The sequence below is a fragment of the Enhydra lutris genome, unplaced genomic scaffold, assembly GCF_002288905.1.
Source record: "Enhydra lutris kenyoni isolate GAN:26980312 unplaced genomic scaffold, ASM228890v2 scaffoldscaffold12, whole genome shotgun sequence".
In the NCBI taxonomy this organism is placed as follows: Eukaryota; Metazoa; Chordata; class Mammalia; order Carnivora; family Mustelidae; genus Enhydra; species Enhydra lutris.
In genome coordinates, this window is record NW_019154096.1 from 64650646 (window position 1) to 64674873 (window position 24228).

The window sequence follows — 24228 nt, forward strand, 5'->3', positions numbered from 1 at the left end:
AGAAGAAGTGCTATCTTTGCTCTGTTGAACATTAAGTTTCTGAGTATCAAAGGTCAACCTCTCCCCATTGGGCTTTTTCAGGAGATTGTAAGTTGTACTTCACTCTTACCTTCAGGCCGGGTCCAGTCAGGAGAGAGAAAAAGCACAGTAGTTTCAGCCAGAGTTTAATACAAAGAATTATTACCTGTGATGAAAGCAATTAAAGAAAATTCTAGGTGGTACACTGGGACTGAGGGAGAGTAACTGAGGAAGCACAACCCTGGGAGGGGTTCAGACCTTGTTGGGGAAGTTGTGGTTCAGCCCACCGGCTAGTAGAGACGTTCAGTGGTTTGGCCCGCCAGGAGCTGGTCTGCAGTCCTGCGCCAGCAGTAGTAATTACGGTAATCTCCGCAGTTCCGGCAGGGAAGCCGCCAGCCAGCGGCCAGTGGTGGGCACCGGCACTGGCCACGCTGTGGGACTCTCTGGACAAGTGACTGTGTGTAGCCATGTGGGGGCTTCAGCTTCCATATGGAAAAGGCCACGGAAAGGTAATCACCAAGTGCTGTAAGATTGCAGAGGGGATGGCTGCGGCCGTCTTCACTGGGCGTCCTCCCAAGTCTGAAAACCAGCCTCTGCCTGAAACTTCCAGAAGCCTCTTTCTCCTGTAACGTGCCTCCATCGTCCTCTCCTAAGGAAGCTTGTCACTATGCTCAGTCAAAAGGACAAAAGGGTAAAGGGATTTTCTCAGAGCAAGTATTGAAGAATGCATTGGGATCCGAGAGGCAATAAATAATAATAAAAAATAATCCACACGTCTTCCACCTCAGACTTCCTGAATGCATTTGGTTCCAAGGATGTACTGAAGCAGGAGGGGTGTGTGGATTCAATTCCCTGGGGCTGAGGTACCATCAGGGCAGCAGGGCTTGGAACAGCAAGGAAGAGGCTTACTAACAGGTGACTTTGGGTAAATCACATTCCACCGGCGGGCCTTTTCCCTGATTTTTGTAGGAGGGGCCGCATGGGGTGGGTGGTTTGCCACCCATGCTACAGCGAGCTGAGAAAAACACAGTGTGTTTCAAAGAGCTACACTCATTTAATTTAAAAGTTTGAACTTTTCAACCATTTTTTTTTTTACTGGTAAAATGTCTTTTATGATATTATGCTAGGAAGTGCTCATGATTTTTGATCGTCACTTAGCAAAATAGAAGCCAAGAAGGTCAAAATTTTGTTTTGGAAACTTTACTAGTCCATGGAATCTGAAAGTCTGGTCAGTCTGGGACTGGATATTCTGTCTTGAAGCCCTCTTTCATCTCTAGAATCTGTGCTTCTGAAAGGCCTGCCCGTTTTTCCTGCTCATTGCTTACATGTAAAGAAGGCAGAAGAAAGTGGAAAGGAGTTCCCTTCATCAGCAGCAAATTCGGGTCCATCCCAGATTATTAGCACGATCCCTGCACAACAAGGACTGATGAATACACGAAGCATTTCCTATCTTACAGATATTTTGTAAACCGGAGGGCAACTGTGAAAACATTTTAAAATGAGGCATAACTCAGAAGCCAACTGCAGAGATATAATTGCATCATACAAAAAACTCGGTTAATCCAAAGGCAGGCAGAACATCTAGGAAAGGATGAAAAGAAATGACTTTGCCTGTGTCTTGCTGAGCGTCACGGCCTAGTCTTAGTGTGGCCGAACTGCCTGAGTTCTATCAAAACACAGATCACTTGCTTTGAGAACACGTGAGCTAGCTAGCCTGCTTTGAAAGCACCACAAAACCTCAGCAAGAGTGACTTCTGGGGGCGCCTGGATGGCTCAGTTGGTTCAGCATCTGCCTTCGGCTGGGGTCATGATCCCAGGGGGCCTGGGATCCAGTTGAAGGTCAGACTCCATGGCCAGCTGGGGGTCTGCTGAAGTTTTTCTCTCTCCCCCTGCTTCTCCCGCCCCCACCCCCCACCAATGCACCTTCTCTCTCTCTCACACAAAAATAAAATCTTAAAAAAATGAAATAAAATCCGTCAGTGGTGTTTGCACTTGACATCTTGGGCTTTGGGCACACGAGGTCCCAGTATCAGCTAGGAGGTCGAACACTGTGAAACTGGATCACCCGGTTTCTCAGGAGACGCCGGGGGCTGCAGCACGGGCAACGTCATCCCAGCACAGAGCCGGGCCGAGGGGCTTTCTGCCTCAGCAGTGTTTGAAAGTTGGTGCCTTGGAGCTTAGAAGACACTAAACCTCATAAAAGTAAAAGCAAAGAAAGAAGGTAAACATTTCTGGCAAGTACTCAAAGCCCCTTTTACCCATAAATTTTGAATAAAGTATTCCTTAAAGTAGGATATTTATTTATTTATTTATATTTTGAGAGAGCAAGCACGTGTAAGCCAAAGGGGGGGTGGGGCGTGGGTACAGAGGGAGAGAGAGAATCCCAAGCAGGCTCCATGCCCAGCACACAGCCCAACATGGGGCTTGATCTCATGACCCTAAGATCACGACCCGAGCCAAAAATCGAGTCAGATGCTTTCCCAGCTGAGCCATCCAGGCCCCCCTAAAATAAGATTTCTAAGATAAAGTGAGTTCTGAATCCCAATCAGGATCCCGGAAACAGTCTTTCTGGCCTGCTTGTCCCGCAGGGTCTCCCACCAACCTGGTCCCAAATTCACACAGTAACAATACACAAAATTCAGCAGCACCCTTCATTGGCACAGGCTCCTGGGGACCTGGTTTTTGGGAAGATGGGATCTAAGGGGGCTCTGGTGGAAGAATAGACACTGAGAGTGTTTCTCCCATGGGGAGGGCAGAACAGCTCAAACCTGCAGCAAGGGCAGCCGGTGTGATGGGCATTTGCAAGTGTCTCACCTAGTTAGAGCTCATAAAAAGAGCCCAAGAAATAACAGGTCGTGTGGCAAGTGTAACTGGTATTTCCTGGGACCAGCAAATTGGGAGGGTGCTAAAAACATAGACATACACACTGCCCTTGGGCCTTTATTAAAGACAAAGACCATATAGTGAAATGCTGTGGAAAACCACTCCTGTATTTAATATATTCCCCAAGTTAATGCAACTAGCAGTCAACTATCAGTAACTTTTTTTTTTTTATTTCAGTGGATCCTAAATGGACAATTGAACTATTTCTGCAATGTGTTAATGGCAGAGAGTTCTCTCTGGAGTATAACATCCTATCCCTCTTCCAGAAGTGCAGCTAGGGGCTGACAGTCTATCTGGGGAACAGCATGGCCTTTGGGCAATTGAAAAAGAAAAGAAGGCTGAAAATTCCTCAGAAATAGCATACTTCTTAAATCCATGCTTAAAAAAAAAAAAAAAGAATTAAGTCTCTTACGTATAGTGTAGGAATTAACGTTTCATCTCTACAGAGGCAGGAACATCAAGCCTGGTCACATTGTTCTCCAAGAGAATCATTAAAAACCACATTGGCCCTCATCAGCCACAGGCATCCTCTTAAGCTCCTGGTCCTAATGAAGTATATACTCCTTCTACATTCATTGGAGCAGAGTTTTTAAGAAAAAAAACAGACACGGATGTAAATTCAGTGGAATGGTCTTTCTAATCTCATGCCTGAGGGTCCTACTGACCAGTTAAGAACAACAAACCAAAACAAAAAAATTTAAAAAAAAAAATCACCACAGCCAGTATCTCTTTCCCTCACTCACTCTCTTCCTGCATGCATTCCTTTCCTTGCAGACAAATCCGTAGGCTACCGGGAAGCAGATTCTTGAGGACCTCACAGAAGCTTCCCCTATTCTATTATTTCTGCCCTTATTCCAAGGTTCCTATTTTAGGAGATTCTTTCTAGTAGTGAAGTCATGAAGGTACGTGGCATAATTTAAGTGTACCCGAACCGTGAGAGAAACGGAAAACAACACAGCATGATGTGAAATATCTATACATGTTAACTTCATGAAATTAATGCCATTCCGATATCTTTTTATTGAACATATTAGATCTTTATTATTATGGCTAGATAATTGGGTGAGTGAGTACATAGGTTTGTGGAACACGTGAATATATCACTGGCTTATCAAGTTAAATGGGAAATTTTCACACGGGCATGTGAAAATGTCTACGTGAAAACAGGCATGTGAAAATCTGCCTTTTGTAAAAGGTCAAATTTTGTTACCAATAATTAAAACACAAATTTGAAATAGAACGTGGCATTCAATTTAAATCTGCTTACTATTGTTCAATGACTTCTAATAATAATTGGTATAATAAAGATAACTGTGGAAAGCAAAAATTCCTACTGTGGTTTAAAAATGAAAATTCAAGCCATCTGAGGCAGCCTTGCCAACAGTCTGGAGAATCAGTCTGTTTAGCAAGTGGTGTATGTAAATAAATAATCAAAGATGCTACTAAAATACGACTTGGTAAACAGGCATTACCTATTTAATAAGTACAATATATACATAGAATTCTCTTGAAAAGCTTCATTTTATACAGAAACATATTTATAAAATGAACAGTGTAATCAAATTAAAGATTATCTGTACAACGCACATGCACACACACACACACACGTGTGTGTGTGTGTGTGTGTGTGTGTGTGGACTTTTGGAAGATAAACAAGTTTCATCATTGTAGTCAAAATGGACTACATACATGGCCATATGCATTTTAAAAAAGGACTCCATCCCAGAAAATACATCTTTATTATACAATTATATTTTTCATTTAATCTTCCTGAAAATTCTTCATGTTTGGATACTTTTTCAATTATTTTCTCTTGTTCAGAGCCTTGAAAAATTTCAGGTTTCTAGTGCCACCAACTGGTGTTAAAAATTAACAATCTTAGTGTCAAAAAAAGATTGTTTTGTTTTAAAAAAAGGATATTGAAAAACAGCCTACTAGAGTCAACATTCATAAGGCAAATTTACCATACTGAGTAGCAACATGATAGATAAAAAATATTTTCACCACAGTAGCATGTATAACACTTACAATATTAATGGTTTTTAATGTTTTGGTTTCTTTCTACCAGTAAATCTTGGTCTAAATCTGTATGAAAAAACTCTTTAGAAAATAATATACTGGTAAAACAAAGTTTAGGAATACACACTAAAACATGATTAATCTCTGTGAGCATCAAGTAGGCATTAAGAGTTTACTAAAATGGCAAAAATCAAATACCTTTTGACGGTCTTTGGATTTTTTTTCTTTTTTCTTAAAGAATAATTAAACATCAAACTCTGACAGTTAGGGAATGTGTAGACCATCGTGAAAACAGTGATCTGCTCTCAGCATACCCCAGAGCAAGGATTCATTTCCCAGAGTGCATGCCACAGTGAGATTTCTGGGCCATCACCTGCACAAGTGGATTGGCCTTCTTCCCCCAGCAGCTGGCTTCGAGCTACAGAGGCTCCAAGAGCTGCTCCTACTGCCTCCCCACCACTGTCACTAGACCACAGCACCAGGAGGACAGCAACTGCTCTGATTTGCTCACCAAGAAAATCACCGTACCCGGATGCTGCCTGGCAATAGCAGGTTTTCAATACATGTGTTTTCTAAGTGAATAAACTACATGGTGGTAGCCTGATAGAACTTAATTCAAGACAAATCACTTTAAATGGTGATGACGACAGAAAGTTAAAAAAGAAAGCAAAACACCAAAGTTCAAACCCATTTCTTTGCTCAAACCCACTATTTTCATTCCTTAACACTTAGCAGGCTAAAGTTTGAAGTGTATGGGAAAAAAGGGAGTCACAGTAAGAATTCACTTCAAAATTAAAACCTAGAAAAGCATACAGAGATGTACACACGCAAAAAATAATTTCCTGCTCAAAGAAACCAAAATAGTGCTAACCAAAACAACCTCTGATGTGTACAACTAATAATGAACATATAAATTTTGCTCCAGATCTCAGGTTTATCCAGACCATTTTCCTCTTCCAGACACCCATTCTTCTCTCCATATATTCAATATATTAAGAGTAGAAGACCCTCTAAATCCTTACATTAGGAGCTTTTTGTGAACTGGTATAAAGATCTGATATATGCACATCTTTGTACATTACTTTGCTCAATTCTAATCCATACACAAAAAGATATGGTAGAAACTGAAGAACAAAAGGAAAATAAAAGCATTTTCTTCAAAAATTTCCATAGCTTGAAAAATAACAGCAAGTCAGAATATTTTTTATAATAGCTTTCCTCTAAAGTAGTGCCACCATTTGACTTCTCCAAATGAACGGTGGTGGCACAGATGTTAATATTGGAATGTTTCACTTTTGTATGTAATAAAATGTATTTATTTTTAAAAAGTGTATAGACATAGGACACTATAGATCTGATCCCTATTTGGTCTCCATTCACACATTTTTGTGTCTTGGAGGAAAAAAACAAATATTGTAGTGTATGAACCTCTATCACAGAAGTTATGAAATTTAGTTATGTTGGCTACTCTAAGTAGTCTTTATGAATATCAGTGGTATGTCTAGAAAAATGGGAAGGTAATTCAAATTTTATTGCACTTACCCTGTTACTTTATTTTGATAAATTGTTGGTAAAAAGAGCAAGACACCTTATGGTAAGACTAACACTTCTTACAGCTATTTTAAAAAGATGTTTTTGGACTTAGACCTTCATTCTGAAGAGATTTTGGTTTTGAATGGCAAGACATAACCCGATATACAGAAAAGGTAAGATGCTGCATTGAATCCTCAGTAAAAATTTTGTAAATGATCGTTTTAAACAATGATTAAAAAAAATGTTAAAACACATTAAAGGGATATTGCCACCATGAGCCCAACTTTTAGAGCCATACAATTCCTTAAAGGTTTTTAAATCATCATCCCAAAGCTTACTTCTCTTGAGAGAAAAAAGGATGCAAAAACCTAAAACAAAAGTGACAATTGGGGCAACATCTGCGTATTAGCCAAGGTATCCTATTACAGAAATGATCTGAATATAATGAAATGTGAAAAACCACACTCAGAAATGATGGTAAGTGACAAATTACAAGAGGAAGGAACAAAATCCAATGATGTAGAAATACTGATACTATGACTGGCAACATTTAAGTGAATGTCTTAATTATTGTAAAAATCCACCAGAATACACAAATTTGGCTCTAAAATTCCTTTGGTCACAGGGATATAATTATTTTATATTTTAAATAAATATACTGAAACATATCACTTTGGGAACTGTAAGATCCCTCCATTGGAATATATAATTGTATCAATGGTAAAGAATGGTATTCAAATGAAATGAAATCCAGCCATATGCTGGATTCTCTCAGGAACTGCTTCTTCATAAATATCTTAAACATTTATCTTTATACTTGATGTCACTAAAACTAAAGTATTTCAGTTTCAAAAGAATTCATCATTCATCTTCCTATTCTAATGACTAATCTCTTTCACATTTTAAAATACAACTGAAGTCCACAAATCTAAGTGAGCATGTTATTTAAAATCATATTTTGTGTAACTGAAAAATAAAAAAAACTCAACATTAATTCAAGCAGTTTGAATCGGAAAAAAATGTACCTCGCATGGATAAAGAAACCTGACAAAGGCATATGATGTCTGATCACTGCTAGCTACCAAGAGCTGGCTCTCCTATTAGCTTCCATGAAAATTAAGAGATTTAAGGACTCAATGGCATCCCTAAAATACAACCAAATGTTATCCTGGAATGTAAAACAAAATTTTAATCACTTCAAGTTTTCTTCATGTTGGAGAAACAGCATTACTGCTGAATAATTAACGTGTGTCCTTTCATGCATGATTTTAAAAAGCTGAATCATTTTTGACATCATATATTTTCAAAGGAAGAAATATGGAGAAGGGGTTTTCAAAAGCCCTTGTAGTCCTGTTCAGCACTTTGTAGGACTATCCGCGATTTCAGCTGTTCTGATTCAGTGACAGGCTGTCCCTATACAAACACAAATTCCATCAAAGCTTATTCTCTTACAGTATACACAGCAATGCATTCGTATTGTAAAAGGATACTTTTTTTATACAGATGAAGCAAAACAATTTTTTACTGGCTGACACAAAAAGCAGGGAAAAGTTTCCAACAATACTGGGCAGTGGCACCTGTTCCTTATGTGGCTTTTGCCTGTTTAGTGACCAAGAGCTGTGTGTTAGGTTTTCTTCGTCCTCTGTTCTAGTTCACGCTGGTGTTTAATAAGACGTTCTATTTCTGTTCCAAGTGTTTGCAGATTTTCCTTTACCAGTTAGAAAAAGGGGAAAAGAAAACAACTATTAAGTATCCTAAGTCTGTGGATTCAGTTTGAACTGTTTTTGCTTAAATTTTGACACTGAAGGGGTGAGGATTAGTCTTCAACATTCTGTGGCATAAACTGGGTGCGCGGCAGTTTTCAGTAATAAGACCTGCCCATTCTGGAATCTCTTTACCGAAGGTACGGCAAATTTTAGTGCACAGATTTGTTACTAGATTTACAACTTTATTTCTAACCATCAAGGCCCAAACATAGCACAAATAGAATAGTCGGGTTGGGTAAAAGCTGCAAGAAGTCAAGCTGGAAAATACCCATTGGGCTCTCTGCTCAGCAGGGAGCCTGCTTCCTCCTCCCTCTCTCTCTGCCTGCCTCTCTGCCTACTTGTGATCTCTGTGTGTCAAATAAAATAAAAAATCTTAAAAAAAAAAAAAAGAAAAAAGAAAAAAAGAAAAAAGAAAATGAATGTCTTAATCTTAAAATAGAGTCTCAGCAATCAATTATAACTAACTATACACATCGAAGGCCACCCACTGCAAAATAAACAACTGTCCAATAGCTAAGCTGCTTTTTTGCTTTCTTCCTTTCCTTACTAGCTAAAGAAAAACACAAAAATTTTATCTCCAGGTAAAATGGCTACCTCGCATTACAGAACCAGTCCATTTACGGGCTGGCTCACACTAGGAGGGGCACCGTCATGCCATGCTTACCTACTGGCTGGTAAGCAAATGAGAAATATAGATACCTTCAGAGTAATATTTTTTAGTAACATATCCTCCAGAACAGCCTGTAATTTTCTGTTGATCTCCAAAGAGAGGTCCAGGGTTAATCCACTATCCGCTGGATGGGATGTATATAAGGATGCCATAATTCCACCCCGTCTACTTAAATGGACTTTGTTAAAATCAGATGCCTCTGAAGAAAGTGTGCCTGATTCTTCCCGTAAAATGTAGCTCTGAATTATTCTGCAAAATAAAATGACAGTCAGTTATATACTTGCAGAATTAAAAACATTAAAATTTACATGTCAACTAATCATAAGCATGAAGATGATTAGCATAAAACAAGTACCTATTAGGTTAATAACAGTAATATGTTAGAAAATAATTTTTCGGGGCGCCTGGGTGGCTCAGTGGGTTAAAGCCTCTGCCTTAGGCTCAGGTCATGATCCCAGGGTCCTGGGATCGAGCCCCGCATCGGGCTCTCTGCTCAGAGGGGAGCCTGCTTCCTCCTCTCTCTCTGCCTGTCTCTCTACCTACTTGTGATCTCTATCTGTCAAATGAATAAATAAAAAAATCTTTAAAAAAAAAAAAAAAAAAAAGAAAATAATTTTTCTTATTCACATGGTATCTTTTTTTTTTTTTTAAGATTTTATTTGAGAGAGTGCGTGCCCATAAGCAGAGGGGAGGGACAGAGGGAAAGGAAGAAGCAGACTCGCTGGTGTGCAGGGAGCCCCACTCGGGGCTCTATCTCAGGACTCTGGGATCATGACCTGAGGTGAAGGCAGGCACTTAACTGATTGAGCCACCTAGGTGCTCCCAGATGATGTCTTAATCTCATTTTTGTTCAACATAGTATTTACATTAAAGATATACAAACATTGATTTTCTAGTTCTTTCCTTATTACTTTAATCAAAATTTAAAAAAAAATTTTTTTTAAGATTTATTTGACAGAGAGAGCACAAGCCGGGGGGAGCTGCAGGCAGAGGGAGAGGGAGAAGCAGGATCCCCACAGAGCATGGAGCCTGAAGCGGGGCAGATCCCAGGACCACCATCCCAGCCAAGAGCAGACACCCAACCAACTGAGCCACCCAGGCGCTCCTAATCAAAATATTTTTGAGTAATTTATTTATTTATTTATTATTTCTTTATTCCATTTGTTAATATTTTCTACTTTCTTGTTACTAAACTTAGAACTTCATTCATTTTCCTAGAAGATTTATTTTAGAGACAGAGTGCATGCACACGCATGTGTGTGCGAGCAGGAGATGTAGGAGAGGGTGAGGCGGCACAGGGCTCAATCTCAGGACACTGAGATCATGACCTGAGCTGAAATCACCAGTCAGACACTTAACTGACTGAGCCACCCAGGCACCCCTTTTTCTTTTAAAAGTCATGGGCCAACTTTTCTTTAAGCCTAAAATTATTTCAAAATAAAAATTATGGGTAAAAAGTTGCAATATATAAAAAAATACCTCTTAAAAGAATACAGTATTTGTAAAAGGAATTTTGCACAGCAATTTCGTTTTGCTTGTTTTTCTTTTTACCAGGTGAGGAAAGAAGTCCGAAGGCCCAGAGAGCCCAGCTCTCAGGAAGGAAGAACAAGCTATTGGAGGGATGAGGAAGAAAGGTTACAGGCCACAGGGTCAGGATGGAGAACCCACAGGTGAGATGAACAAAAAAACCATGTCAGAGGCCAGTTAGCAGGGGGACAAAACAGAAAACAAAACTGCATGAAAATGCATCTCATAAATGTAACTGAGAAGAAGTAAGGCTTCATGTATGGTACCAGAACAAAGAACAGAGAGCAAATTAAACCTGTACGGGACACACCGCACAGCAGATTCCAGGCTGTGCTGACCAGGCATCCTGCCCACCCCACGGGAGGCCAGCACCATCCCGCTTGGGGGCCAGGACGCCCTAGGTCCAGAAGGTCACCGTTCAAAAGGCCAGTTATTAGCTTGAGGCCCCTGGTGCCCAACTACTGGGAGCTTGAGAATCCAGCTTTTGATTTTAGGTCACACTAAACTGGTCCCAGTTGGGTCCAAATCCCCAGCTCTTGGTCTGTCACCTACTGGATTAATGGTGACTCTGGAACATTTAATGACTTGACCTGAACACCACCAGTTAATTTATTTGTCCCTGAGTTTTAAGAAATCAATGAAATTTTGTTAAGTCACAGGCACAGAATCTTGTACTTGCCAGGTGCCCAATAAATTACCCACCATGTCCTACCCAACAGGAAAGATAATCCACAACCCCAGATCTCTCTTAGAGCCACAGTCATGAAAATCAAAAGCTAAACCTGTGCTCTTATTAAAGCCAAAGTTATCTTAGTATCCTAAAAAAAATAAATAAATAAAAGATCGGAACACCTGGGTGGCTTAGTTAGTTAACTGTCTGGCTTCGGCTCAGGTCATGATCTCAGGGTTCTGGGATCGACTCCCGCATCAGGCTCCCTGCTTAGCAGGGAGCCTGCCCCTCTCCCATGCCCCCTGCTTATGTTCCTTCTCAAGCTCGCTCGCTCTCTCTCTCTGTCAAATAAATAAATAAATCTTTAAAAAATACAAACAAAACAAAACTAAGATCTACTGAACTACAGATCACCTTAAAGACCTGTGTTTTCTTTCATCTCTGTATTCCCAAAACCTAGAACATAGTAAGTGAACAATAATAGACTAGGAACTGAATGACTAAATTTAGAATTATTTTTTGAAAGACTGGCTCTTGATATGATTAATTTTGAAAATAGCAAATTTATATAAGTAATGGTATTTCAAACACAGATTGTGTTATAATAATACATACTTAGTTTTTTTCCTAATTTCTTCCACCAGTTGTTTGATATGATCCTCCATAAATTCTATCTTTTCATTTTTCCGGGCATGTGCTTTTTGCAGCCTAACGATCCTCTCAATCAACATGGCCTTGTCCACTTCTGGGAAGTTATCCACAGCTACTGATGACCCGGTATTTTCTGGAGATCGATCTTCTGCACTGCTTCGAGCATTGAGGGACCCTGAAGAAAAAAAAAAATCAGTTTAGATATTGTACTCAGTCTAGAGTCATCTGCTAATGTCACATACTATTTCTTCTAGTATAACCTGCAAATACGCGATCTAACAGAGTCGGGCACAGAACACAAGTCATACCTGGCCTGAGTTCTTATTTCTGAATAAATGAATGACAGAAGTACCAAAAGGGCCTAAAAGGGCCTATTATGTCTCTCAGGAACAGGATGAGGAAGCAGCGAAAGAAAGAAGAAACTCAAGCAAAAGTAAGAACAAGAAGTCTGAAGTGAAACTGAGAGCCAAAGACAGAGAAGACAGAACACAGCCAGCAGGTTAAGTTCTGAAACTAGTCTCCCTAGGCTCGAATCCCACTCCTCTACTTTCTAGCTATGTGACATCGGACAAGTTATTTAACTCTCTGTGCCTTGGTCACTTCATCTTAAAATGGGAATATTATTATTTACCTCCTAGGATTCTTATATGTGAAGTGCTTAGAACAATGCATATAAGCACTCAGTAAATGTTAGCTACTATTACTTTCATCAACATCAGTTGAGAAAAATTTCTGATCCTCTTTATCCTACAAACATTAAGTCTTTTTTCAACTCCATTTTGTAGATTTAAGACAGTGATATACCCTATCCAACGTCACACACTAATAAATGACAGACCTGGGTTCTACACACTTATGTGGAGCTTCAACCCATGTTCTTTCTACTATGCAATTTTCCCACTACTCTAACAGTTGATGCCCCCCCCCCCCCGTGTACAACTCCTGGGAGAAAGTGTAGCGTCATGGCATGCAAGGACTCCAGAGTCGGAGAGTTCTGTCACTGTGGATCTGGGGCAAGTCATGTAACCATTCTGAACCTTTGTTTCCTCATCACTAAAATGCAAACTGTAACACTTCACAGGACTATTCTGTAGAGTAAATAATATGTTTAAAGTGCTTGGCATGATTCCTGGCATTCCAAAATGACAAATACACTGATATTTTGCTAATTACCATTTCCACAATGATATGAATCATAATTTTATGGACTCCATTTTCACTTCAGAGCACAGACGTATCTACCATGGGAAAAGCCAAAAGATGTAAACATACATGTATATATAAAAAATCTTGATCTATATTGATCATCTCATTAGTTTTCAGGTGTTAAAAAGTAATACAGAAGGGGTGCCTGGGTGGCTCAGTCGTTAAGCGTCGGCTCAGGTTACGATCCCAGAGTCCTGGGATGGAGACCCACATTGGGCTTCCTGCTCAGTGGGGAGCCTGCTTCTCCCTCTCCCACTCCCTCTGCTTGAATTCCCCTTCCTCACTGTGTCTCTATCAAATAAATAAAATCTTAAAAAAAAATACAAAAGTAAAAAAAGAGACCGTATTATAACAAATCTCTCTATATGGATGGATACAAATTAAATTTTAAAATGGAAAAGGAAATTGTCACAAAGAATTTTAAAGAAGCAGTGGGTAAGATAAGAGGAGGTAGGGACACAGATCATCTAGAACCCCTTGACAAATATGAAACTCTGGATAATGATGAGAACTTATTTAACTAGAAATAATACTTTTTATAACTCAAAATGGAAAAAAAAAAAGCATATCAACACTTCCTAACACAAAAAAATGCTACTTCTTTTTACAATCAGTCACTAGATAACAACTGAAACCAGAAGTTTTTTACCTGATGAACTAGAACGACTCCCCATGCTGCTGACTTCTTTATCATAGCTTCCATTCTCCACCTGATCTAATTTCCTTCGTGCTACAGAAAAAAGAAACAAATTATTGTGATAATTATGACCATTTGCCCCACCATTTCTGATTTTAATTGCTAAAATCATTCAGGCAAAAATTGCTTAAACACATGAGAAATTTGTGGAATACATACTTTAGACAGGAAGTTATAGCTGTCATTCATATAAAATGATATTTAGAAATGTACAGGTCAAATACAAAATACACAGAAACACTATGATGACATCACTTAGGCACAGCAATCTAATGTTCAGAGTCCTGATGGATTTAAATGATCTCTATGATACCAGAAATTTCCCTTCAATTATAGCTATAAAAACAAACTGAACCCTTATGGCAAACATCTGAATATATTCATATTAAGTAAATGCTAAATCTCTTAATATTATATTTCACCCTATTTTAACACAAAGTAGTGAGAATAGTGGAGATTAGGAAGTTAGAATACATATCTTAGGCATCTTTGTATCCAAGCACACAGCAAATTAAATTTTTAAAGAAAGAAATCTGGGTTCCAGTCCCAGCTGTTAATCCTTGTGTTTGGGTCATTCATAATCTGTCTGGGTCTCAGTTTCCTCTGAGATGAAGTAGGTTAGGGCTCAACGATCTCCAAGGTAGAGGTCGGTAAGGTGGGCGCAGGTACCCGAGGTGCCGCACGAAACAACTCGGTGCACGTGTGGGGAGAAAGTACTGAACTTCCACTTCCACTTGCATTTCATCTGATTTTTGAAAAGATTCTGGTTTTTTTAATTTTTGTTTATTTTTACTACATTTATTTTAATCAGATTCTATTTTTCATGGTTTTTTAAGGTAGAGAGATACATTTAAGATTTATAAATAAATATATATAAATCTGAGAACAAATGCTTAAATACTTTTTACAAATTGAAGTATGTGATCAAAAAAGTTTAGACACTACTGCCCTCAAGTATATTCCCAACTTTCACATTTTGGGATTTTGTGAATAAATGTCCTTTAAAGAAGATTACGTTATAAACTATTCATGGAACTCTAAGAGGTTTAACGACTTGGTTTATAAACATTAATACATTAAGAACATACAGCACTAATCAGTGTGGTAGAACCTGGTGTAAAATATATTTTTTCTATAAATCCTTAATGACTAAATGATGCAACATTACGGTCTAAGTATTCAAGAATATTATACCTTGCTGCAGTTGTTTGGTAAGATCTTTGACTCTGGAGGCATGTTTACGTCTTTGGGTTACTAATTCATCTTTCAGTTCTTCGACCTGGGTACTCAATGTTTTAACCTCTGTTTGTCTACAGGTGAGTTCTGCTTGCAGAGTCTGGACCTCCTCTTTTCGCAGTTCTTCCTCTTTTGACAATCTACTTTCCTAAATAGCAAATAAGATCCAACAAAAAACACCAATTTTAAAACCTGTTTGTTTCCATTACCACTCCTAGTTCAGAACCTGAAAATAGGATGGTAGATTCTTTCAGAATTGCTCCTTACCAGGTTTTGTTTCCCACACTCCTCAAATTCCTTACATAGGAATGCAGGGGGCATATTAACACATCTGCCATTTTATACATGGAAAACAGTCTATGTCAGAGGTCTCTATTTTGGACTAACATCTCAAATTATTTTTGTGAGTAACTTGAAGATACTCTGATAACTCAGAAATATTAAACTGTTTTAAACTATAAAAATATAGAAATTTGAAATACTTTAAAAAATATATAGTAATTCCAGGGGTGCCTATGTGGCTCAATCAGTTCAATGTCCAACTCTTTGATTTGGCTCAGGTCACGATCTCAGGGTCATGAGATCGAGCTCTGTGTCAGGCTCTGTACTCAATGGGAGTCTGCTGGAGATTCTTTCCCTCTGCCCCTCCCCTCTCACATGCACATTCTCTAAAATAAATGAATAAATCTTTTTTTATACACACACACATATGTAGTAATTCCAGTTACTAAAGACAAAAACCATGGTTTTCTTATATTCAAAAGTGAAACACTTTTTCATAAGCATTTTAAGGAGGTATTTTGTTATAAATTATATAAATAGGAGGGAAAAAGAACACTCTAAACCAGTTGGAAGGAAAAACTGACACTTCTCACAGCATTTGAAATTACCAGAAAATCAGACCAATTAAAAAAAAAAAGAGTTCAACTTAACTACCAGTTGGTTATGCTAACAGGAAAATTTAATTTGTGCTTCTTGTAGGTTGCTTTAAAAGTTAAATGTAAATGTATACTTACCAAATTAGTATTTGTCTGTTTCATTTGTTCACATTGACTTTGTAACTGACTTTCACTATAGGAAAGCTTATTGAATTGTGACTGCAAAGAACTGGATTCAGATTGGAGTTGTGCATTCTTACTAGTGAGCTTTTCTGTAAATAGCAGCAACTCAGATTCTCTTTTCCTACTGCCTTCGATGTCTTTTTGTAGGTCATTAATCAAAGAATTAAGACTTTCCACTTCTTCCTTCAAATTTTCAATTTCTTGTTTACCTCTAAAAAACAAAGTTTATACTTAAGAAAAAATAAACTACTAAAAGACATTACATTAATGGTTTGGGATTTCCATCTAATAAAATACTTTATAAAGATACTTTTATTCATCCAAATTATTTATTTGGATTTGTAGGACTACCTAATAATATATGCTAGAAACTAAGAGCTGCGAGTATAAGTAGGACTGACCTGGGCCCTGCTTTCAAAGAGCTTTCAGTCAAGTAAGGAAATTACATAGGTGATAAAACGTTTTTGAAGATGAAAGCACAGAGTGGGTTGCCTAACCTAGTATAAGCAATGTTTAAACTAATAAAGTAGGGGCTAGCAAACTTCTCCTGTAAAAGGCCCAGACAGTAAACAATTTAAGTTTCTACAGCATATCGTCTTTGCAGCAAGCGTTCAACCCTGCTGCTGCAGTGTGAAAGCAGCCACAGATAATTCATGAAGGAATGAGAGTAGCTGTGTTCCAAAAAAAAAATTATTTACAAAAAAAGGAAGTGGGCTGGATTTGGCTCGTGGGCCACAGTTTGCTACTTCCTGATCTGAAGAAAAAGTAGGAGTGAGCGGAACAACAAAATATGTTCCAGGTAGAAGAAACAGGATGTGCTAGATCTAGGAGGGAAGGAGAATGACTTTCTTCTTGGCACTAACAAACACATGTTCCACACTGATGAAGATTAGGATGGCACTATATTCCCAGCACTGAACACAGCACATGCTCACAGAAGACAACCAATCCACATTTGGAAACAACTATTGCTGAAACCCAAGAGTGCAAAAAGGGAAGGCACAGAGGGAGAAGCAAGGTCACTGATGCTCTTTCAAAATCATGCCGTGGCATCTGAACTTACTGGACAGTCCTTGAGGCAATGGGAAAGCACTGAAAGGTTTTAAGATTTCTTTTTAAAAAGATTATGCTGGGGCGCCTGGGTGGCTCAGTGGGTTAAAGCCTCTGCCTTCGGCTCAGGTCATGATCTCAGGGTCCTGGGTTCGAGCCCCACATCGGGCTCTCTGCTCAGCGGGGAGCCTGCTTCCCCCATCTCTCTGCCTGCCTCTCTGCCTGCCTCTCTGCCTACTTGTGATCTCTGTCAAATAAATAAATAAAATCTTTAAAAAAAAGATTATGCTAACTGCAGTGTAGGAAATGGATTACAAGGGAAGCAAAAAACAAAACAAAACAAAAACCTCAACAAAACCCAGAAGCTGTGGTAGTTTTCCAGATGAAAGGACAATGGCAGCAGCGGTGGGGGTGTGAAAAATAAATGAACTTGAAAGATACTGAAGAGTTAGCACCAATACTACTCTGTGACTGGTTAGATGTATGAGGGGAAGGAGAGGAGAACCAAGGAGGATGCGCAGGTTCCTGGGCTGGAAAATCATGTGGATGCTGCACTCATCACTCATCTTGGGAACCTCAGAGGAGTGTATTTGCGGGTGGGACGGATGAATCAGTTTGGGACATGTTAAAGTCTGAAGTGCTTTTGACACTTGTATGTCTAGGGCTGAGCCAAAAGGGCTGAAGATAATGATTTGAAGATCCTGTAGCACACTACAGGAATAGTTAGGACCACTCAGGGTATGACAAAATAGTAACAAAATAGGTATATGACAAAGAGAAGGCTGCCAAGGAGACTGAGAAAAGAAGTGGCCAGAAAGTGGGGAGGAACACCAGGAAAGCATGATATAAAGCCAAAGGAACAGACAATGTTAAGAAAGATAATGGGCTTAATGGTTTTAATACTGAAAATTCAAGCAAGGCTTAGTCCAAGAAGCATCTGCTAGATTTAAGGAGGCATTAGCAGTTTTTAATGGGATCTTGGGTAGAAGCTAGGCTGAAGTGAAGGGGGAAAGAGAGACAAAGGAAGTGAAAGCATGGAGGAGGGGTATAGATTCTACAACGATGTTTGGCTCTGAAGGACAGAAAAAAGTGGGGGAACATCACAGCACTTTTGACATTTCTAATAACAAAATGTAGAAAAACATAAAGTAGAGAGAAGTAAGAGATAAAGGATAAAGAAGAAATAATCCAGGAAGACCCCGAGAAGGCAAAAGAGCTTGGGATCCACAGAAGTAGAGAGAGCAGTTCCGTTTACAGGGAACAGGAACATTTATTCCATAACAACAGAAGAGAAAGAAGAATGGTTGCAGATGCAAGCTCATAAAACAGACAGAAGGAGGTTGTATGAACAGTTACCTGCAGCTCCCATTTCTCCTGTGAAGTAAAAAAGAGGTAACCTCCTGCCAAAAGTAAATACTGAGGAGAGGGAGACCAGAAGTGTGAACAACGAAGGAATGTCTGGAATAGATGCTTCAAGGTGGGGGAGAGGCTTTGACTAGAAAATACGGTAGGATTAGAGGTCATTTAACATTTCCAGTTGAGGTTGCTAACCATGGATTTATCACAACACCAACCTGGATATGGTGAGGATTTTTAGGAATACTGAGCAGCAGCCTTTGGTACAATATGAAAAAGAAGGTATTTGGATTCAGGCTCAATCCAGGCTCTGCCAGGTGATGTCATGAGTAGAGTTTAGCTAAATGGCTCTACAAGAAGCCAAGGTATAATGTCAGCTCCTGACCTAGCGCTACAATACACACAAAGATACACATATACATATATATCTACCTTTTAGAAATAAGTACTGTAAGTAGCATAATTTGAACATTAAAGAATGGATTAAGAAACTAAAATCCATTGTTTTATAAATCACTACTTCCAATACTTAGTGAATATAAACTTTGATTTTTAGAAGCCGTAATAGGAACTTCAAAGATAACCCAAAAGTTCAAATGAAAACAGGAATTTTAAAATTTTTTTTTTAGGAATTTTAAATTTTTTAGCTAGTAAAATTATAAAACTATTCTTGTTTAATGTAATAATTACATTTAATAACAGAATCTTGAGATAGAATTAAAAAGCCTATTGATTAGCATAAAACACAAGTTGCTCGGTTTATACCTTTGATGCTGCTCCTGTATCTGATCCACAATTTTCACTTTGTCCAATAAATTCTGAATTTCAGCTTTTTGGCGATTAATAATTTCCTTATATTTGGATAACTCATCTTCTGTTCTTAATCGTTCATCTTCTAGACATTTCACCTATCAATATCATAACCAAAGTAGACTATCAACAGTATTTTCTTGTTCCTTAATTACTTCATTAGTGATTATATATTAATAATCCAAGCTAGGGGCTCCCGGGTGGCACAGTCAGTTAAGCATCAGACTCTTGATTTTGGCTCTGGTCCTGATCTCAGGGTTGTGAGACTGAGCCTCACATCGGGATCCGTACTGTGTGAGCAGCTTGCTTAAGATTCTTTCCTTCTCTTTCCCTCTACCCCTCCCCCACCACTCACATGCTTATGCACTCGTTCTTGCTCTTGCTTAAAAAAACAAAACAAAACAAAACAAAAAACAACTATGCTAAATTCTGGAACAGGATTAATTAATGTGAAGAAAATGTAATGGGACGTTAACAGTCCTGGGGTTCAGTCTCTGATTTCTTGTGATTTAGTCACAGGAGTTTTAGCGTGTCACATTATTTTTGCTGAATCACCATATCCTCACCTGAAAACAAGATATACCTTCCCCATCTACCTCAAAGAACTGGCACAGAGAACACATGGAAAGGCTCATGAAGGACACTCTGAAAATTATTAAATGATGGCAAATTCAAGGTGGAAACTTAAAAGCCTATTTCTAAAGAAATGAATGATATACAATGATATTTCACATTCATATTAAAAGGAATGCTATTTTTGCAATGAACACTATACTAGATGGTTAGAAATTAAAACTGTACAAGACTATACAGGAGAAATATAAAGTCTATTATTTTCTGTCACATAACATTTCTAAAGTCCAACTACCTCACCAATTAATTTGCCGGAAGACTGCCTTGCATTAGGGGCCCAGGAAAAGTGACAGAAACAGCAAATGTGCTATAAAACAGGAATGTCTGGCAAATACTTCAAAGGGACCAAAGTGGAAGACATTTTCATTTCAACAAAGAGTCCATTTTACTGTTAGGAAATTGGTATTCTACTCCTCTGAGTTCTTTCTTTCAGAATGAAAGTGTTTCCCCAACACTTGAAAAATCAGAAGGAATCTAAAATTAAAGATATTTACCCTTCCTCTGAAATCAAGACTAGGGATTTCCTTACCTTTGTTCTCAGTGTTCGTAGTTCATCCATACCCTCCTTAAACGTCCTCTTCAGATCTTCCAGTTCTTTTATTTTGGCATGATGCATCTTTTAAAAGGTTTAAAAGAAACCACAAGTCATTATGTACTAAACAAGACCTAAAATTTATTGCCTATTCCTTCAAAAAGGCCTTCAAAGTGGGTGACACCACTCATTCTTTCTCTCCCTCTGTATTTATTGCCCAATTCAGGGTATGAAAAGAACAAAGCCACTCACCTCTAGCTGGTCGGATTTTTCTTGCATTTGTTTTTCAAGTTCTCCTTTTGTGACTCTAAGCTTGGCATCAAGCTCATTGGATTTAATTTCTTCTGACTCCTAATGGCAAGGAAATGAAAATGTGGGGCTGGATTTTTAAAGTTTTACACTTTGGAAAGTGAAGGCATTCTCAGTTAAGTTTATAAATTGTGAAATGTATACCTTAGGTATTTAAAAATTACTAGTACTCAAAGATTTTAAATATGTCAATTCTTCATGAACAAGAATAGCACCTAAGATATAAAACATAATACAAAATGGGTTTTAGGTTACACATTTTCTTGTATTCTTCATTCTGCTGATATTTTCCAGTGTTTTTATTTGGTTAAAAACTTCTCTAATAAGATCTCTAGTTAAGATGCAAGTACTTTACCACAGGAAATAACCTGCCATTTATTTAACTGCTCTACCAAATCCATTCCACACTTCAAATATTACAGATACAAAACATTAATGAAGCAAGAGTACTGACATTTGGTGCAATTTTGTTACTAATCTATTTGAAAAGTTAAGCATACCTGATATGTTTTTATCATATCCTGACAATTTTTTCTTATCTGATCAGCTTCTTCCTTTGCTTGAGTTAGCTTTGTTGTTGTTTCTTTGAGTTTATCTTTGGTTTCCTGCATTGATAAAAAGATAGTGTGAGATAAGAAAAGATACATATTGGTCTCTACCCCAGTCCCTTACACAAAGTTCCTAAACCCCTTATCATTTCCTAAGTTGTAAGAACGCTAAGAGCATCTCTTACTGCAGTACTGGTTTTTACCTCTGTTCCTGACACAGGGTTCTTGAAAACCTTGTGATTCCCTGGGTGACAAGAGTGTCTTTTGTTCTAATGAGGCGCCTGTGGGTAGGCTCCCGCATGCAGGCTGTCACCAGAAAGACCAACTCATGATTAGCAGTCTGGAATCCAGCTCCCAAAGGAGTTGATGATTGATCATTGATCATTCCTTCATAATGAACCCTCCATAAAATCCCAAAGTGTGGGGTTCGGACAGCTTCCAGGCTGTCAAGTACAACCACGTTGAGAGCGTGATGTACCCCAACTCCACAGGGACAGAAGCTCCTACGCTTGGGACCCTCCCAGACCCTGCTCTATACATAGCTCTTCATTTGGTTGTTCATCTATATCCCTTATTATACCCTTTAACAACATGATAAATATAAATGCTTCCCTGAGTTCTTTAAGCAAGTCTTAAACCCAAAGAGGGGGGTTGCTAGAACTTCTGTTCTATAGCTGGCTATAGATGCCTGGCCTCATGGCTGGCATCTGAAGTATGTGTGTGGCAGGGGCCTGGGGGGGACCTTCTTGTACGAATGAGCCTTAATCTGTGGGATCCAATGCTATCTCCAGGTGGATGTGTCAGAGTCAAGTGAAACTGTAGGACAGCCAGGTGGTATTGCAGAGAATTCCTTGTGGTGGGGGAAAACCTCCACACGACTGGTGACCAGAAGTGTCAGAAGTGAAGTGTTCTGTGTAAAAGTAAACGAGATTCACAGGGAAGAAACACACAGTAGGGAGAACTGGGTTCTTCCCTACACTGGAGAAGGAAAACAATCTGTCCTTCATAGACAGTGACAAGGTTGGGCCCAGTAATGTGATGATGGTTAAGAACAACGACCAGAGTAGTCCTGGCACTGCCATTGAAGGGTTGGATAGTATTCTAGAAATAACACTTAATGCTTCTTTTTTTTTTTTTTTTTTAAAGATTTTATTTATTTATTTGTCAGAGAGGAGCAAGAGCAAGCAGAGGCAGATAGAGTGGCAGGCAGAGGCAGAAGCAGGCTCCCTGCCAAGCAAGGAGCCCGATGTGAGACTCGATCCCAGGACGCTGGGATCATGACCTGAGCGGAAGGCAGCTGCTTAACCAACTGAGCCACCCAGGCGTCCCAACACTTAATGCTTCTGACAAAAAACCGAAGTGAATCGTGCAGTTAACTGATAGCCATTAAGTTAAATTTGATAGTTTTCAGTAAATCACTAGAAGTAATTAAGCTGGTAAGACAAGAAGAACAAATTGTTAATAGCTCTTCCCTAAAGCCATGTGTGAGTGGTAACAGCTCACACATAAAATATAATTCTTTGCTTTACAGCCATGGTATCTATTCGAAAATGTCTTTTTTTTTTTTTTTGGATAGAGAGGGAACACAAGCAGGGGGAGTGGGAGAAGGAGAGGCAGGCTTCTTGCTGACCATGTAGCCCCATACGGGGCTCAATCCCAGGACCCTGGGATCATGACCTGAGCCAAAGGTAGATGCTTAACAACTGAGCCACCCAGGCACCCTATTCAAAACCGTCTTATAGGTCGATGCTGCAATTTGGTTTCTGTTCCTAACCACTCCCCTAAAATAGCAAATATGAAGGTTTTCTAGGGATTATTTTCTCATCAAGTTCAATTACTCTCTCTCATTTTCTATTCTTGACTTATTTGCTGCAGTTCTGACCACTCCTGACTCTCTGGATATCCTTCCTCTGTTTCTATTATAAGACCACATACTACTGTTTTTCCCCTTTCCATTGTTGTCTTTTCTGCCTCAACTGCCTTTCTTTCTTTTTTTTTTTTTTTTTTAGATTTTTTTATTTATTTGACAGAGAGAGAGAGATCACAAGTAGGCAGAGAGGCAGGCAGAGAGAGAGAGGGGAGGAAGCAGGCAGAGAGCCCGACGTGGGGCTCGATCCCAGGACCCCAGGATCATGACCTGAGCTGAAGGCAGAGGCTTTAACCCACTGAGCCACCCAGGCGCCCCTCAACTGGCTTTCTGATTCCTGTGGCAATTTTCCAGATAAAGCCCTGCTCTGCAGCTCTTTTTCCACAGTTCTTCAGATCACCCCCCCAGTCCCATGTCCTGGGCTGTCATGTGGATTTGAAATGAGGGTTTAAGTACCACCTCCTAGTAGTTGCCCTTCAGAAAAGGGTAGAAGCTGCTATACTGCCTTCCACAGACAGAGTCCAGGGCAGTCCTGGATCAGAATAACTGATACTCTGTTCTGCAGCTTACATGTTTCCCCCACTGAGGACACAGCTTCTGGACAGCACCTAGCTTAGCACTTGCCACATATTCATTGTTCATGTGGTATTTGCTGACTCTATGAAGGAATCACTAATATAAGCCTTTGGTCTAGGGAGACTGGTCTTCCTAAACATCAATACTCATCTCCCATTTTTCTTTTTCTCTTAATGTTCCTCCACTTGGAATGTTTCTCTTCATCTTTTGAACCATCTAAATTGCATCCATATTCACACACTACTTCTTTTATGTCATTTTTTGATAAGTCTATCATACAATTAAGTACTTCCAGTTGCTGGTCCTTTAATCAGAACTTGTGGGTTTTGTTTTTTTTTTTTCTTAAGATTGTACTTATGTGTGAGAGAGACGGTGCATGCAAACGAGCAGGGGGAGGGGGAGAGGGAGAAGCAGACGCCCAGCTGAGCAGGGATCCCAATGTGGGGCTCAATTGTAGGACCCTGAGATACTGACCTGAGCCGAAGGCAGCTGCTTAACGACTGAGCCACCCAGGTGCCCCAAATTTATATGGGTTTTTTTTCCCCCACTTCTGTATCATCAATAATTAAAACAGCTTGACAAACAGTAGGTACTCACTTCATTCACTCAA

The 24228-nt window shown here is 39.1% G+C and overlaps 1 protein-coding gene across 1 annotated transcript in view; it reads right to left on the minus strand.

The window, feature by feature from the left end:
- Positions 1-4344: 4344 nt before the first annotated feature.
- LOC111144945 (coiled-coil domain containing 186) overlaps positions 4345-24228 on the minus strand; it is a 52052-nt gene continuing 32168 nt past the window's right edge. Inside the window, exons 7-16 of the mRNA XM_022499563.1 lie at positions 21128-21232; positions 20571-20669; positions 20316-20402; positions 19109-19251; positions 15893-16148; positions 14835-15024; positions 13593-13673; positions 11702-11912; positions 8919-9138; positions 4345-8161 (exon numbers count right to left, since the gene is read on the minus strand). Coding sequence (XP_022355271.1) covers positions 8078-8161; positions 8919-9138; positions 11702-11912; positions 13593-13673; positions 14835-15024; positions 15893-16148; positions 19109-19251; positions 20316-20402; positions 20571-20669; positions 21128-21232 — 1476 coding nt within the window. The 3' untranslated portion in view covers positions 4345-8077. The remainder of the gene's footprint in view (positions 8162-8918; positions 9139-11701; positions 11913-13592; positions 13674-14834; positions 15025-15892; positions 16149-19108; positions 19252-20315; positions 20403-20570; positions 20670-21127; positions 21233-24228) is intronic.